This window comes from Lathyrus oleraceus, chromosome 7 (assembly GCF_024323335.1).
Source record: "Lathyrus oleraceus cultivar Zhongwan6 chromosome 7, CAAS_Psat_ZW6_1.0, whole genome shotgun sequence".
Taxonomy (NCBI): domain Eukaryota; kingdom Viridiplantae; phylum Streptophyta; class Magnoliopsida; order Fabales; family Fabaceae; genus Lathyrus; species Lathyrus oleraceus.
Genome location: NC_066585.1, coordinates 150,318,534 through 150,334,213, shown reverse-complemented (window position 1 = coordinate 150,334,213; position 15,680 = coordinate 150,318,534). Strand labels below are relative to the sequence as shown.

Here is a 15,680-nt window from a genome sequence, read left to right as displayed (position 1 = left end):
CAAATCTTTGTCTTCTTTATTTTTCAGCATATTTGTTTTGGCTTAAAAATAAGTGATTTTTGTATAAGCACTTTTATCAAACCTTGATATTAATTGAGTAAGAAGTTAAAACTCTGTTTTTGAATCCAAAGTACAATAAGATATTGTACTAGACTAATTGGAATCACTTACTCAACATAAATATCACTTGGAGTGTTTTTGCACACCAAGTGTTTGATAATTTGCCTAAACCAAAATTATCTTAGTTGTGTATCTAGTTTGGTTTGCTCTTTGATTCATTGGAACTAGGAATCCTAGCAAGTGAAATAAATCATTGATAGTGTGACTAGTGTAGTGATTCTTATTCTACATTATCATTAATCCATAGGCTAGACGCATATCCGGTTTTCCAATAACCGTTCGTTTTAGACTATATTTTCCTCGGCCGCTTCCGCACTTAAAACCAATTTTTAATTGGTAGCGCCGACTCAATTTTTAATTGGGATCTATTCAACCCCCCCCCCCCCCCTTCTAGATTCGTGCCATAGTCTTAACACCTATATCCTTAGTGATGGACAATGAGTCTTCCATGCTTATTATAGGGTTAACCCCTCACTAGCATGTTGAAGCTATCCTCACATGATAGATTTGTGGTTTTAGGTTGAGTTTTCTCCCTTGATAACAAAAGACCTTAAGGCTTTTGGACCAATCAATTCACCCACTCATTTTTGAGATTTTTACCCCGAACTACGAGGTTTTGATCCTAATCTTTTTTAAGATGGTACGTAGGCAATGGGTTTATCCATCCAAACACAAAAATGTAAATAACTTGTATATTCTCTTCTCATCTCTTCAATCATGTTTGCACAAACAAATTTTTCACAAAATAACAACCTTACAACAAGTGTGAAAAGGTCTCCCTAGGAGTACCTAGGATGTTTTAGGTGCCTAACACCTTCCCATTGCATAACCAACCCCCTTACCCAGATCTCTGACTCTCTTTTACTAGTTTTTGATTCGATAAAACTTTTAGGTTTTTATTCGCTTTCTAACCATTCCTTTGGATAAATAGAAGTGCGGTGGCGACTCGACTTGTATGATTTACCTGGGATTTAGTCAATATCTCTAATGGTAACGAATACCCCGCTACAGGATCCTGAAACAATAACATGTAAGCATGCAAAAGGAAATGGTCACTTGAATTCAAAACTTGCCAAAACAAACCCAACAAAGGAACCATGCGCAAGTCCCTCAATTCTTGTCCAAATGAGGCGGTCTTGGAATTTTTAGAAAGGTGACATTAAGGGGAACAAATTTTATGTGGAAATTTTTTCCATTTGGAGCTTGGATAATGATGAATTTTGATGTGGAAGTTGGAGAAATCAAACATAATTGAAAATTTTCTAAGTACAAAGTCAAATGACCACTTCTTCCACCTTGAATAACTTTTGATATGAGCTCCAAATGAAAATGGTTCCTTCACCAAAGTTGTAGCTATTTCATCCCTCTTAAATTTGGTCACATATTTGACATAATTTGGATTTTTCATAAGGTAGTTATGCATTTTAGAAGTTGAGGAAAATTGCTTGTTCAATGGTAATGGCTCAAAATGACCAATAATGTTTCCTCTTGGCGCATGCCCTTGCAAGTAGAATTTGAAATTTATCCAATAATAAAAGTTGGATAAAACATATTGAAATTGATCATGAATCTTGGATGGCCTTCATATTATAAAAATTGAGAAAGTTATGGTCCTTGGAAGTTGACCTCCTAACTAGGGCACAAACAAAATGACCTATAATCTTTCACCATAAAAAATGACTTTCCAAGCAAAAATAGCTCTTGATGTCAACATCAAAGTTGTTTGAAATGTCATAAGTAGTAACTTTTCTCTTTTAATCATTTCCATATGACAAACATTATAGGAGATAGGGTCTAGGGAACCCCAGTTTTGACCAAATGAAAATGGTTCCTTCACCAAAGTTGTAGCTATTTCATCCCTCTTAAATTTGGTCACATATTTGACATAATTTGGATTTTTCATAAGGTAGTTATGCATTTTAGAAGTTGAGGAAAATTGCTTGTTCAATGGTAATGGCTCAAAATGAACAATAATGTTTCCTCTTGGCGCATGCCCTTGCAAGTAGAATTTGAAATTTATCCAAGAATAAAAGTTGGATAAAACATATTGAAATTAATCATGAATCTTGGATGGCCTTCATATTATAAAAATTGAGAAAGTTATGGTCCTTGGAAGTTGACCTCCTAACTAGGGCACAAACAAAATGACCTATAATCTTTCACCATAAAAAATGACTTTCCAAGCAAAAATAGCTCTTGATGTCAACATCAAAGTTGTTTGAAATGTCATAAATAGTAACTTTTCTCTTTTAATCATTTCCATATGACAAACATTATAGGAGATAGGGTCTAGGGAACCCCAGTTTTGACCAGTTGACTTTCTCTAATCAACCTCTCTGAACCAACTTTCAAACTTGAAGTACTTTTGATATTTGGGGCTTATGGAGGATCATATATGCATAAGGTAATGTAAAATGAAGTATCCCTTGATATATTTTACCAAATGTTGAAGAAAGTTGTTAAGGAAATCACACAAGATACCCAGATGAATTAGGGCTTCCAAGACAAACAAGCTTCAAACGCTTGATGAATTCTTGATCAAAATGGTAAATTAAGAACATGGGGATCCATATATGATGTTTAGAACCAATTTGAATCTTTACTTGATTGATCTCTTGCACTAAGGGTCTCAAACCTTAGTTGTGAGCTTTATGAGGCTAATGTTTGGGACTGTGCCCAAACACCTATTTCTTCGTCTGTTTGGCTTTACCCTATAGCGGTGTTCCTACTAGCCCGTGTACTGGTAATAACCACCTTACTATTAGGTTCATATTTTCACCCTTGTTGGAGTTTAAAACATTAATATTTGGTTCAGGCCATATTCCTATCACGCTTCTTTTCACCTCCTGCCTCTAGTTCCTTGAACTACGAAGCTCTGAATTCCTTATTGCACTATGAGGATACGTAGGCATGAGGACCCTAATCCTCACCGAGCACTTTATCTATTTCTCTTCCTTTTCCCATTCTTTTGCGAGTAAACTTTATATATAATACCTATTCGAGCGTGTCATACCCCGATTTTGGTCTTGAATTTTTTATGTTTGTTTAGCATGCTTGGCCTAACCTTACTTTGGTTTTATATGAGGATTGGTCTTGGTCCAAAGTCATGGTGTTTGTTCATGTGATTGTTAATACTCATATGGTCTTGGTCATCCAAAACAACCAACCTTCTTGTGTCACAAGCCAATTGCCAATCATGCCATTTGATTCATAAATATCCCTTTCAAATCCTAATCTTATACCATCATTTCATGGCCCTGTTAACATATATTGCCTGTCAAGTTATGTTCCTTTTTAAAAAAGGGTCAAGCACTCAAGTCATAAACAAAACAATTTGGAAACCAACTTCAAACCATTTGTTAATCCATTTCAATCTATTTCATGTCATTGTAAACCATTACATGTGAGTCCATACAAGAAAATACAAAATTTGGCATTTTTGACCAACTGTTGACTTTGGTCAACAGTTGACTTTTTGGTCAACTTTGACCAAAGTCAACCCAAATCCATTAAACCCTAAATTCACCCATAATTGTCCATTGAATATCCATTTACAAAGAAATCATAAAGACAACACCCACCTCGTTGATTTCCCATCTTGCCCCACGTCTATGCCTCTTTCACTCTCTCTGGGAGAGATATTTAAAGGGCTGTGTTGTGTTGATTTCTACATATTTCAAGGATGTTTCTTTCAGAAGGTCACAAGTATCAAGTTGTTTTCAGTTTATGGTTTTGTTTCTATTTGGTGCTTATTGCTGCACAGGATAATATCACTGACCCTACCGAAGTTGAAGCATTAAAAGCCATAAAAGAAAGGTTGATTGATCCTAATGGAAATTTGAGCAATTGGATACGCGGAGACCCATGTATATCTCGCTGGACAGGAGTTTTATGTTTCAATGAAACATTAATTGATGGCTATTTACACGTTCAAGAATTGCAACTAATGAATTTGAGCTTGTCCGGAAATTTGGCACCAGAAATTGGCAGCTTAGCTTATATGGAAAGATTGAACTTCATGTGGAACAAAATAACTGGGAGTATTCCAAAGGAAATTGGCAATATCAAATCTTTAGTCCTCTTGCTATTAAATGGAAATCTATTAACAGGGTCACTGCCAGATGAGCTTGGCTTTCTTCCGAACCTTGATAGAATACAAATCGATCAAAATCATATATCAGGACCTCTACCAACATCATTCGCAAACCTGAACAAGACAAAGCATTTTCACATGAACAATAATTCAATTAGCGGGCAAATCCCTCCAGAACTCTGGCGATTACCAAAGCTTGCTCACTTCCTTCTTGACAACAACAATTTATCAGGATATCTTCCTCTTGAGCTTTCCAAACTTCCAACCATAACCTACAAAAAACCAGTAAGCAACATCAGGTAGCAGACCTAATTTGTAACAGTAAGGCAAGATGAGAAGATAGAGCTAGCGGGGCTTTTGGACCGTGTTCCCATTCCCGTCAAGGAAGGTTCGGAGGATGCAAGTGCCAAGATTAATGTTTTACTGCAATCATACATTTCCCAGCTTAAGCTTGAAGGACTCTGATTAACATCTGATATGGTCTTTATAACTCAGGTGGCTTGGATCCCAATCTGTTTTACCTGTATCTTTCAGACGCATAATCTTACCTGAAAAGTATCCTCCACCTACTAAACTATTGGATCTGCAGTCACTGCCCGTGACAGCTTTACAAAGTCCTTCATATACAAGTCTTCACAGTTCTGTATAATTCTGATGACGGCGTCTTAGTTGCTGCTCCAACCGGGAGTGGTAAGACTATATGTGCAGAATTTGCAATTTTGAGAAATCATCAAAAAGGGCTTAATAGTGTCTGAGGATGCAGGCAATGACAAAACCAACTTACGCCGCAATTTCTCAACATGCCAAGAATGAGAAACCTGCCCTTGTATTTGTACCTACAAGAAAGCATGTTCGATTGGCTGCTATGGATCTGATTACATACTCAAGTGCAGGCACGGGAGATAAGTCGTTTTATTGCGGTACACAAAAGAACTTGAACCTTTTCTTAACAAGATTAGTGATAAAATGTTAAAAGTCACATTACGTGAAGGGGTTGGCTACTTGCACGAGGGCTTGAACAATCTTGATCATGACATTGTGGCACAATTATTTGTCAGCTCATTTGGTGGTTGTGATGGGCACACAATACTATCATGGGCGGGAGAATGCACCAAAAGACTACCCTGCAGCACCATGAAAAATATGCAAATAAAGGCAGCTCAAAGCAGTTACGGTATCACCTGAAACCAATAAAAAAGGACAAGTTTAAATTTCAAAATTCACAACAACAAAAAGCAAGTTGGCAGCATATAATATAACCGTTTGAAACGCAACAACACACATAAACCTACCAAGTAATGCACCATAACCAAATGCATGAGAATCACGAATTGACCTGCCACAATGAGGCTGCAATCATCAGTAAGCCAGAGTCCAAACACAACAAGTACTTGGCAAGGCAATGGTAGTTCAGCAACAGTGTTTCAAAATCTACAATGCAAAAAAAACTTCCAATCACAAACAAAGTTAACCCACTGTGTTCGGACTATTTTCTTCAAGCTGTGCCGGATAATCAGAGGGAATTGGTGCCTGTCATACCTTATCTTCTAGTACCTATGCAGATTATCATATTAACAGCTCTTTAGCTACCTGTGACAGTGGTTTTGTGCAGTGCCAATATAAGATTGATGATAATGAATTAATGGAAATCCAAAGAAGGCGTTTATCAGATATAAGTGATAATGAACGTAAGGATCAGATCTTCTCTGCGAATCATAAGCAGGCTTTCCATTCCCTTGCCAAGCAAGAACATGCTTTTTCTGGGGCGATGGCTGGAGTATGTGTTAGCTGTTGTCTGCATCCTGTTGACACAATCAAGACAGTCATTCAATCATGTCATGCAAGTAAAAAAGGAACACATGGAGATGAAAAGCATACAAAATTGATTACAATAAGTAGAAGACTCAGAATGCTACTGAACAATAGGAATATGGGCGTAGGTAAGGACGGCCTTTCAAATCCTGTCGGGGGTTAGTATCAAATGTTGGATCACCCCTTCAAGCAGGTGGTCCTCCTTTTCCTCGTGATGATACGGATATGCTAACAAAGATGAAACTGGCTCGGTTACAACACCAACAGCAGAGGAATGCTAATCCACAGCAGCAGCGTGCAATCTTGTGTTTAATCACACCTGGCTTAATTGACCGGTTAAATGTCATGAAGAACTTCATGTTGATTAGCTTATCGGCGCACCATCCTCACACATCCAAACTGAAATCACAAAGAACCCAAAACCGAGTACACCAACAAGGCCGTGAGAACCGAAACCAATGCTTCAGTTTTCACTGCAGTAAAAAACACAAATTAATTAGTAAAAGATGCAGAAATCCAGAAAACATCCCAAAACAGAATAGAGACAAAAACAAAGAAGAAGGCACATGCTCAGGTTACCTGTTCCAGATCCAAGTATCAAACGAGATGGACCAATTTCTGAGCATCAAGAAAGTGCTTTGCAGGAACGCCTCTTTTGAACATCAAAGACCCCCTTGGAAACCCTAATCAAGGAACATAAATAGAGAGGGAGAGAAAATCAACAACAGAAAATCGGAGGCGGAATTGAAAGCTGGCAAACAGAAAAACCCTAACCTTAAAATCAAAGAAAACCTGGTTGAAGAGCGGGAGGAGTTTGAAGCTTCATCATCAACGTCATCACCGCCGAAGGTGAGCTCTTTTTTATCCTATCCATGAGTTCTTGCATGTCCTGTTGTGTTTGAGTGAGAAAGCGCGATTGAGAGAGTTTCGGTGAGATAGAGAAAGCGTGATTGAGAGGGTTTCGGTGAGATAGAGAAAGCGCGATTGAGAGGGTTTTGGTGAGATAGAGAAAGCGCGATTGAGAGGGTTTTGGTGAGAATGAGAGAGAGCGATTGAGGGGGGACCGTGCAAATAAGAGAGATTGTTGAGAGGTGAGCGAATGAGAGGTTGTGAGGGATTGTGAAGGATGAGCGAAGGTTGACGGTGAAGGTTGGGGGCGCGAGAGCAGAGGGAGTTTTCAATGAGAGCGATTGAGAGTGTTTCTTTGTGAAGCAGATTGAGAGAGGAGGACGATTGGGATTCTGGACTTTCTTTCGTGTCCTCACCTTTTCTTTTTTTTTTCCTTTTTTATTATTTATTCATTATTGTTTCCCTTTTTTAGCAGAGCCTTTAAATCCCAATGGTTGAACGTTTAGAGTTTCAAATGATCATTAACTATAGTTTATTGGTATTAGTTTTAGTTAAATGCCATTTGGTGTTCCCAATTCCTAACCATTGAAAAACCCAACAGCCAGGCGGCTGGGTTTAACTACTGGCAGTCCAACAGACTCTTTTTTTATTTTAGTTTTTATTCTAATGTTTAATCTATTTTGATTTATATATTTAAAATAGCATTAAGATAATAATTAATGATAAATGGCTTAGTGGAGAGAGGGTAGTTTCATAATCTTAAATGGAGAGGGTTCAATACTCATGTGTAGCATTTTTTTTGGCATTTTATTTCTTTTAGCTATGTTATTTTCTTTTAGCTATGTTATTTTCTTTTAGCTATTTTATTTTCTTTTAGCTATTTTATTTTCTTTTAGCATTTTCATTTCTTTTTTATGTTTATGCCTTTATTATACTCATAGTTTCATTTGTTAATAATGCAAATTTATTTTCTTTTAATTTCATCATTCATTCAAAACCATTTTTAAACTTATAAAAATCATATTTTTCTCGATTTAATATCGAGCCCATTTTCACACCCTTGTAAGTCGATTGCTTTTTAAGCATCGCCATCAACCTCACATAGCTTACTCTTGGGCTTCCTTACAATGAGACATGTCCCTTGCACTTACACTCATACATTGTTTAATGTTTCATTATTTCATTTCTTTGATTATTTGATTCGATTATATACTTGTTTATATCTTACTTGTTTGATTAACTGTGGCCTACTTGTATGGTGTATGAGGCATGTATTATTATTGTTTGTTTGCCATGAACAATCCCCATTCATAACAAATGTATCCCTCTCCCATGAAATGTATAATATTTTTTTCATTCTTTATTCATCTGTAAATACAAGAATTAAAATGAGCATTCGATAACCATTTCAAAGCAAGATCAAAACCTCGATCCAACGTCGAGTAATCATTTTTTCAAAACCTAACAGAACCAGCACGTATTCATCCACCCTTTTGTAAGTCGATTGCTTTATGCATCGCCATCAACCTTGTAAGTCGATTGCTTTATGCATCGTCATCAACCTTGTAAGTCGATTGCTTCATGCATCGCCATCTACCCTTATCCCTAACACTTCTCCTTGCTCCATTCGTCGATTCTTGTTCCGATTAGGTAGCACCCATTAGATAGAACCTTTTGTATGATAACATAGGTAAGATTCTCATATCCTTTTGTATGATAACATAGGTAAGATTCCCATATCCTTTTGTATGATAACATAGGTAGGATTCCCTTATTCTTTTGTATGATAACATAGGTAGAATTCTCATATTCTTTGCATGCTAACATTAGGTAGATATTCCCATTTGTAAATCCTAACACTTAAGTACATATTGCATGACAACTCTAGGGCAGAGCTCCCCCACTTCTAGACCTTTCCGAGCGTCTCCGATCTTGTGGCATGTAGTCCGTTCTATTGCAAAGAGGTAACTGCCTAAGACTCGATTCAGCGAGCTGCGACACCTACTGCTAGGACATGAACACATTGCCCACTCTCCTTTGACACAACTGGTGTCCTCCTTTGTAAGTCCATGTTCAGATGGCAATCCCTATGTAGCCGAACTACGGCAACTCTGATTCTCATGTTCAGATGAGATACGTAGGCATAAGATGCGATGTCTTGTCGAGTTTGACTAACGACTAACAACTAATCCTTGTTTGCTTTCGCCTTTGTTGCGATCCTTTCTCTCGCCCTCGTTGCGATCGAGACCTTCCCTTTCTCTTGCCCTAGTTGCAATCGAGACCCTTATTCCCGTAGTTATCTGAACTACATTTTGCTCTGATTCTCATTCCCGATGAGATACGTAGGCATAAGACGTGATGTCTTAGCGAGCACACTTATCCTTAACCCATAGGTAGCCGAGCTACGAAGACTCTGATTCTCATTCCAGATGAGATACGTATGCAATGGATGCGACATCTGTGCGAGTCATTTTTCTCTTGACCCTTTTAGTAAATAGTACATTAGATAAACACACACCCTTTAGACAAGAAACAACAAGAGTGGATCCCGTAGAGTAATACGGATGCGTAGGGGTGCTAATACCTTCCCTTCGCATAATCGACTCCCGAACCCAAGATTTGGTTGCGAGACCTTGTCTTTTCCTTTCCTCTCTTCAGGTTTACTTCGAGCGTTTCCTTTCCCTCCTTTGGGATAAATAACGCACGGTGGCGACTCTTCTGTCATTTTTCTTTCGCCGGTTGTTTTTTCGCACCACTGTATTTTTCAGGCTGCGACAGAGCGAGACCAATCAAAACGGTTCCCATGGAGTACCATGGATGTTTAGGGTGATAATACATTTCCCTTGCATAACCGACTTTCTTACCTAGTATATCTCTTTCCCCCGGGTTTTATCGATGTTTTCCCTTCCCTTTAGGGATAAATAAAGTTCGATGACGACTTTATTGTATGTTCGAGCGTGCGATATGTTCGGGTATATTTCCGCTAGCTTCAACTGGTTCATGTGCAGTTGGTGCAGATATTCAATATATTAGGGCAGAGGTAGGCTATGAAGGAGAATTGCCATCCAAGGTGCAGCAGAATTTAAAAATTTCTCCATTTAGTGATCCTTACGAATGGGCATGATCAGTGATAGAATCGTTACCTCATGTGGCGATCACGAACGTTGAACGATGACAACGTCTCTACTCAGTCCACACGAACGGATTCCTTCAATCTCAGTGCTAGCTGGTACAAATGAAGGCTTTGAGTGAGAGAGAGAGGGAAACGAAATTCCAAGTCTTCACTTGAGTGTTAGTCTGAATGGAGTGACAATGCTTCTACCCAAGGGGTTCTATTTATAGAACCACTTGTGTGGGCTTCAAGCTAAAAAGCCCACTTAAGTGTATTTTGGCCCATATCTCATAATATGCCAAAATCACTTAAGTATTTGGTACCTTACCATATTTCGTATTCCACTTAAGTGCACCGTACCTTACGATGTTCCTTAGTTACTCTATCTCTCATCAATCCGTCCTTTGTGTGTGACCCTATAGGTTTTCGCGACGTTGACAATTATATTAAATCACGCATTTAACATAATAAATAGTGAGCGGTATCTAGCAACACATCACTGCTACCCAACACACGAAAATGTCATGTGATCTGACAAAACCTCCTGTGATAATAATTATGTGTATAATTACCCTTTTGCCCTTATGTCTATATTGAACACAAGGTATAGACCGTGCCATCCTTGTCCAGTTCAATATTGGGCCCATAGACATTTATCCTGTTACGCAGGATGGGCAAATTCCATCTAGGTCACTCACGTCCCTCAGCATGCTTCGTGGAGTACCCATCAACTGTCTTTATGGTTATCCAGTTACGGACAACGTTGGATCAGCAATAAAGCACTCGACTCTACATCTAGGATCCATAGTGGTTTCAGGTCGAAGAGTGGTATACACTATTATCACCATGAGAATAACTTATGACACTTTGCATAACTTTCTATATAGTATTCTCATAGCGGGTCAATCCAGTATAAATATTACTCTTAATATTCATACTTATGTTTAAGACTTGATAACTCTTTATCCATGATCCATGAGATGTGATCATCAGTCTACAAACATAATAGTCTTAATGCTTTAATGTTATCCCACTTCACACTAAAGCTCGACTACGGATACTTTAAGAACAGTGTCCTTATGTTTAATGTGCTCTCATGATTAAGTCACACTTAATACATTAAACGGACTATCTATTCCAGGGACTTTGTTAATCAACCATAATAAAGAAAAAGCCTTTTATTAATTAATAAATAATTCGATACAAGTACCAAAAGTATTGGCCTCTAGGGCTTACACCAACAGGCTACACAGGTACAAGCTCTCTCCAGACATAATTCATAGGTGTTATAACAACTTTTGAGCTTGAAGTTGGTGTCGGAGAATCACGTCTGGACGATCATCATCCTATCCCAAAATCCCCATCGCCCTTTATATGAGCATTTGGCTTAACCATTACATAAATCATTATCATGCATAAATCACGTCGATTCACTCATGCTTATCATTCATAAAGCATAACATGAAACCGTGCAAACAAGAAAATCCAAAAATCCAATGTTTATTGACTAACCCAAAACCCAACCCTTGCTTGGCAAACCACAAAACTCTCATCACATTACATCCACTCTTAATGGGTAAATTTTTGGATACGTTAGTATTTAATCCTCTTTTACCTTGAATACCTGAAAAGCTTCCGCAATTCCTATATTCAGGTTCAAGAAGATTAAATAGGGGCAATTGTAGTACCCCAAAATTTGCCCTCCATTTTGCTTTTTCATCTAACACATAACCTGAGACTCATCTAACATCATCCATGTCTCATGCATACTCATCATTCATTCATAATTAAGATTAACCAACAAACATCATAGATTCAAGGTTTTTGGTTACCATAGCAGGTTTGGATTGGGAGGTTTTGGTATTGTGCATCGTATGGGTTGCAACCCTAATTCTTGGTCTTAAGGGATCTTGTTGCTCGGCCTCCGTGCATGAACTGGGCTTCTAGACCCTAGTTATGGGCCCATGGGTTGAGATATTGTTGGTGGAGCTTTGTGCTTAATCTGAAACCCTAATCAGGAATGGTTGTTGTTCAAATGCCCTGATTAGTAGACTTTTGGATTGATGATTAATTGAAACCCTAGCTTGTTGGTTCATAAGGGTTGTGGGTCTCACTACTTGGTGTATGCTTAAAACCTTGATCAGATATACCTGAAGTTATTGGTTTAGGTTGAGGATTGTAAAATCCTAGCATTAGTGGGATTATTTGGGGCATTATGATCTACATCACGTCATCCATTGAGTTCACTATAGGATTATGGTTCCAAAGTACTGATGGTTTAAGTCCTCGTGTGGGTCTTTCAAGACTCATGTCTTGGTTTGAAGGATTGTGGTGCCTGCAAACTTCTCGTGCTTGATTCGTGATTGATCCATTGATAAAGGCTTTATGGTGCCTACATGACCTCTGATCTAAGTTGACTTCAAACCACATTTTTGAAAATGCAAGTTTCATTAATACCTTTCACGTTCAAATTCATTTTCACTTTAAAATTCAAGCATCACATTACAAAAACCTTACAAAAATCCAATTCTATACAAAAATATATAATTTTGATCCGAGTTGACTTTTGATCAACCATTAACTTGTCAACTAACCAAGACTTCTCATCCCACCAAATTTCTTCCAATAATTCTATACAAATTCAAATCATATTACACCAAATCCATTCCATTACATTCATTAACCAATCATCCATTAATTCAAATCCAGATAATAATAATCCATTGTATATCCATTAATCCATAACATTCCAAACCATAAACCATTATCCAATGATAGTTTACATAAACCAACAATATTTTGCATTGAGAGAAAATGAAGAAGTTAAAGAAAAAGAAATCCGGTCAGCGAAAGTAAGCATGACATCCTATGAGATTATCAACTTAGATACAACACCATTAAAATCTATAAAATGGGAGTGCAGGATAGTCGATGAAGGGCACCGCCTCAAAAATAAGGATTCAAAATTATTTTCTTCTTTGAAGCAATATTCTATCAGACATCATATACTCTTAACCGGAACTCCTCTTCAAAACAACTTGGACGAGCTTTCTATGCTTATGCATTTCCTTGATGCTGGTAAGTTTGGAAGATTAGAGGAATTCCAGGAAGGATTCAGGGATATCAATCAAGAGGAGTAGATTTCAAGGCTTCATAAAATGCTGGCCCCACATCTTCTGCGGAGAGTGAAGAAAGTTGTCATGAAGGAACTACCTCCTAGAAAGGAACTTATTCTACGAGTTGATTTGAGCAGCAAACAGAAGGAGTATTATAAGGCAATTTTGACTCGTAAGATATGAACAATGAAAAAGAAAAATACAAACAACTACTAGAATCATCAAGGAAGTTGCAATTGTTAGACAAGCTAATGATGAGGCTTAAAGAGAAAAAGCACAGAGTCCTAATATATTCCCAATTTCAGAGCATGCTGGACAAGCTTGAACAATAATATGGTTACAAGCATTGGCAGTATAAAAGAATAGACGGCAAGGTTGCTGGAGCTGATAACCAAAACCAACGGGTACATATTTGCCGGCATGGATGCAAGTGCAGTTGAGTTTTGCAAGACTGCCAGGGAAACTCCTGATTGGTATCATTGTAGAGTAGCATCGAGTTACAACCGAAAACGCAAGCATGAAATGTGAGCCTTCCAAATGCAAACGCAGAAAAAACCAAAATCTCTTCTGCAGAACTAATCCAACCTGCAATGCGAATGCACTTCGGTTCCACTCCAAAATTCATGAATTTCATTGGGCAGATTGTATATTTCCTGCTTTTGATCAAAGTGTCAATGAAGCTGCTAAATTCAGATATCGAAGTGAGAACCAATTTAACTACGGCGGTTAACAATTAGAACCCCGTATGAAGTTGTTGGTCATGGCTGACATTACCTCTCGCAATCTCCTGAAGCTTCCTTCTGTCACAGGCATGGTACCAAGTTGATCGTCCCGCATAGTCCAAAGGAAGCGAAAGGGTTATTGTTGCCTTGCATGCGTGATCTGAATCCTGTTGTTTTTAACCAAGTGGATTTATTGTTTAGCCGTTGAAGAAACACCGGAAGATGGCAAGATATTGCCATTATTTGGAGCTAAGGTGATTAGGCCGGGAAACGACATTGCACGTGTTGGATGGGGAGCTCAATTATCTGTAATGGAACAAGCTTGCATTGATGTAGAAAAGAAGGGAATTTCTTGTGAAATGATAGATCTGAAAACCATTAATTCACAGGAAGACTTCTTATTGGCCATGAAGCTCCCATGACTGTTGGTTTTGGTGCCGAAATCTCGGTTTTAATTCTTGAACGCTGCCTCTCAAAGTTAGAGACTCATGTAGCAAGAGTTTGTGGCCTAGACACTCCTTTCGCTCTGGATTTTGAACCCTTCTACGTGCCAACCAAACACACCATTTGCAACAAGGCAAGTTTTGGCAGCACACCAACAATAGCAGGATGTGATACTCATGTTGCTGCCCTGTCATCACCACATTCTAACAAGCATAAATTCAATAGCATTTTAACAGTGAAACAAGTTCCCAGAATCGCCAATATGACTCTCGAGCCAGAAATTCCAACTAACAACTAATTTTGGATAATGTTCATTTCTGCTACACTCAAGTTCTAGCAATCCATAACATGTGTCATAAGTTCACAATCGAAAGCATATCATACCGTTAATGGGAAGCAAGACGGGATTGATGAAATACATAATCAGCCAGCTTCCGTTCCTGTAGCGAAAACGCGACGCAGAGAGCGGCAAGAGCGTGACTGTCCATCCTCACCGTAGAAGAGGTTCATCAAGCATATTACTGGAAGTTACTCTTCCATATGTTGGAGCAGAATGTGTGAAGCTACCAATTCTGCCTGTCTCAAAGGCCAATTCAGGTTCAGTCCATCAGATGTGCTGACTAAACTTCCTTTTAAATTCTAAAAATCATCAGCTAGTCCTAATGACACTGGTGACAAAGCAAAGGTATCCATTTTCGTCATGGCTTGGTCAAAGAAAGGATGCTGCCACTGCAGTTCTTCCGGTGGATGAGCGGAATGAAGAGGCTGATAGATTTGCTGGAGTGTATCCTGAACACAAATGGGAAATTGCAGCAAGAGAGGAAACATATATGTGGAATGACGGGTGATGGCGTCAACGGTGCTCCTGCACTAAAGAAAGCAGATGTTGAAATTAAGGTTGACGACGCTACAGATGCCGCTAAACTTGGTCCAAATGATAATGCAGTGCTCACCAGATTTCAATCACCGTTCGTGTTATGGACGGATTCATGTTCATTGCATGGTGCTGGAAGTCTAATTTTGCACCCCTCATGGTGTTGATTATCGCCATGCTGAACAATGGCTCCCTTATGACAAAGGGGTGAGCCACCTCCACCACCAAACATTGGAAACTTCAATTAGACAATTATTGTCGGCGAATCTCCCACTGATAGCTTCACCACAACACTGAATCCTACATCAGTGATGATCATCCAAACAAGGTAAATGATAACAACAACTAAATCACACGAATTCATAGCATCCAATTCAGAATCGCTTTCAACAAAGGATTCCCATGGATTCTACACCACGAACCGTTAACCTGCACAAGAGAAACACAAAAATCAAGCCAAATACTTCACCTGCATTTCTTAACTCATAACACATTAGTGACATTTAACATCTAACAGAAATCCATGGCAGCAAAAAAG

At 38.4% G+C, this 15,680-nt stretch overlaps 1 protein-coding gene and 2 pseudogenes across 1 annotated transcript; all 3 read left to right on the top strand.

The window, feature by feature from the left end:
• The first annotated feature begins 3,802 nt into the window (after positions 1-3,802).
• LOC127102524 (probable LRR receptor-like serine/threonine-protein kinase At1g06840) lies at positions 3,803-4,516 on the top strand. The gene has a single exon (XM_051039884.1). It carries the CDS (start codon positions 3,803-3,805, stop codon positions 4,514-4,516), a length of 714 nt encoding a protein of 237 aa, XP_050895841.1.
• A 9,331-nt stretch (positions 4,517-13,847) lies between these two features.
• LOC127102522 (2-oxoisovalerate dehydrogenase subunit beta 1, mitochondrial-like) lies at positions 13,848-14,566 on the top strand (annotated as a pseudogene).
• A 364-nt stretch (positions 14,567-14,930) lies between these two features.
• On the top strand, positions 14,931-15,353 carry LOC127102521 (plasma membrane ATPase 2-like; annotated as a pseudogene).
• The last annotated feature ends 327 nt before the right edge of the window (positions 15,354-15,680 follow it).

Excerpts from the sequence above, each read along its gene's own strand:
- LOC127102524 (XM_051039884.1), top strand. The coding sequence starts at position 3,803 with ATGTTTCTTTCAGAAGGTCACAAGTATCAAGTTGTTTTCAGTTTATGG.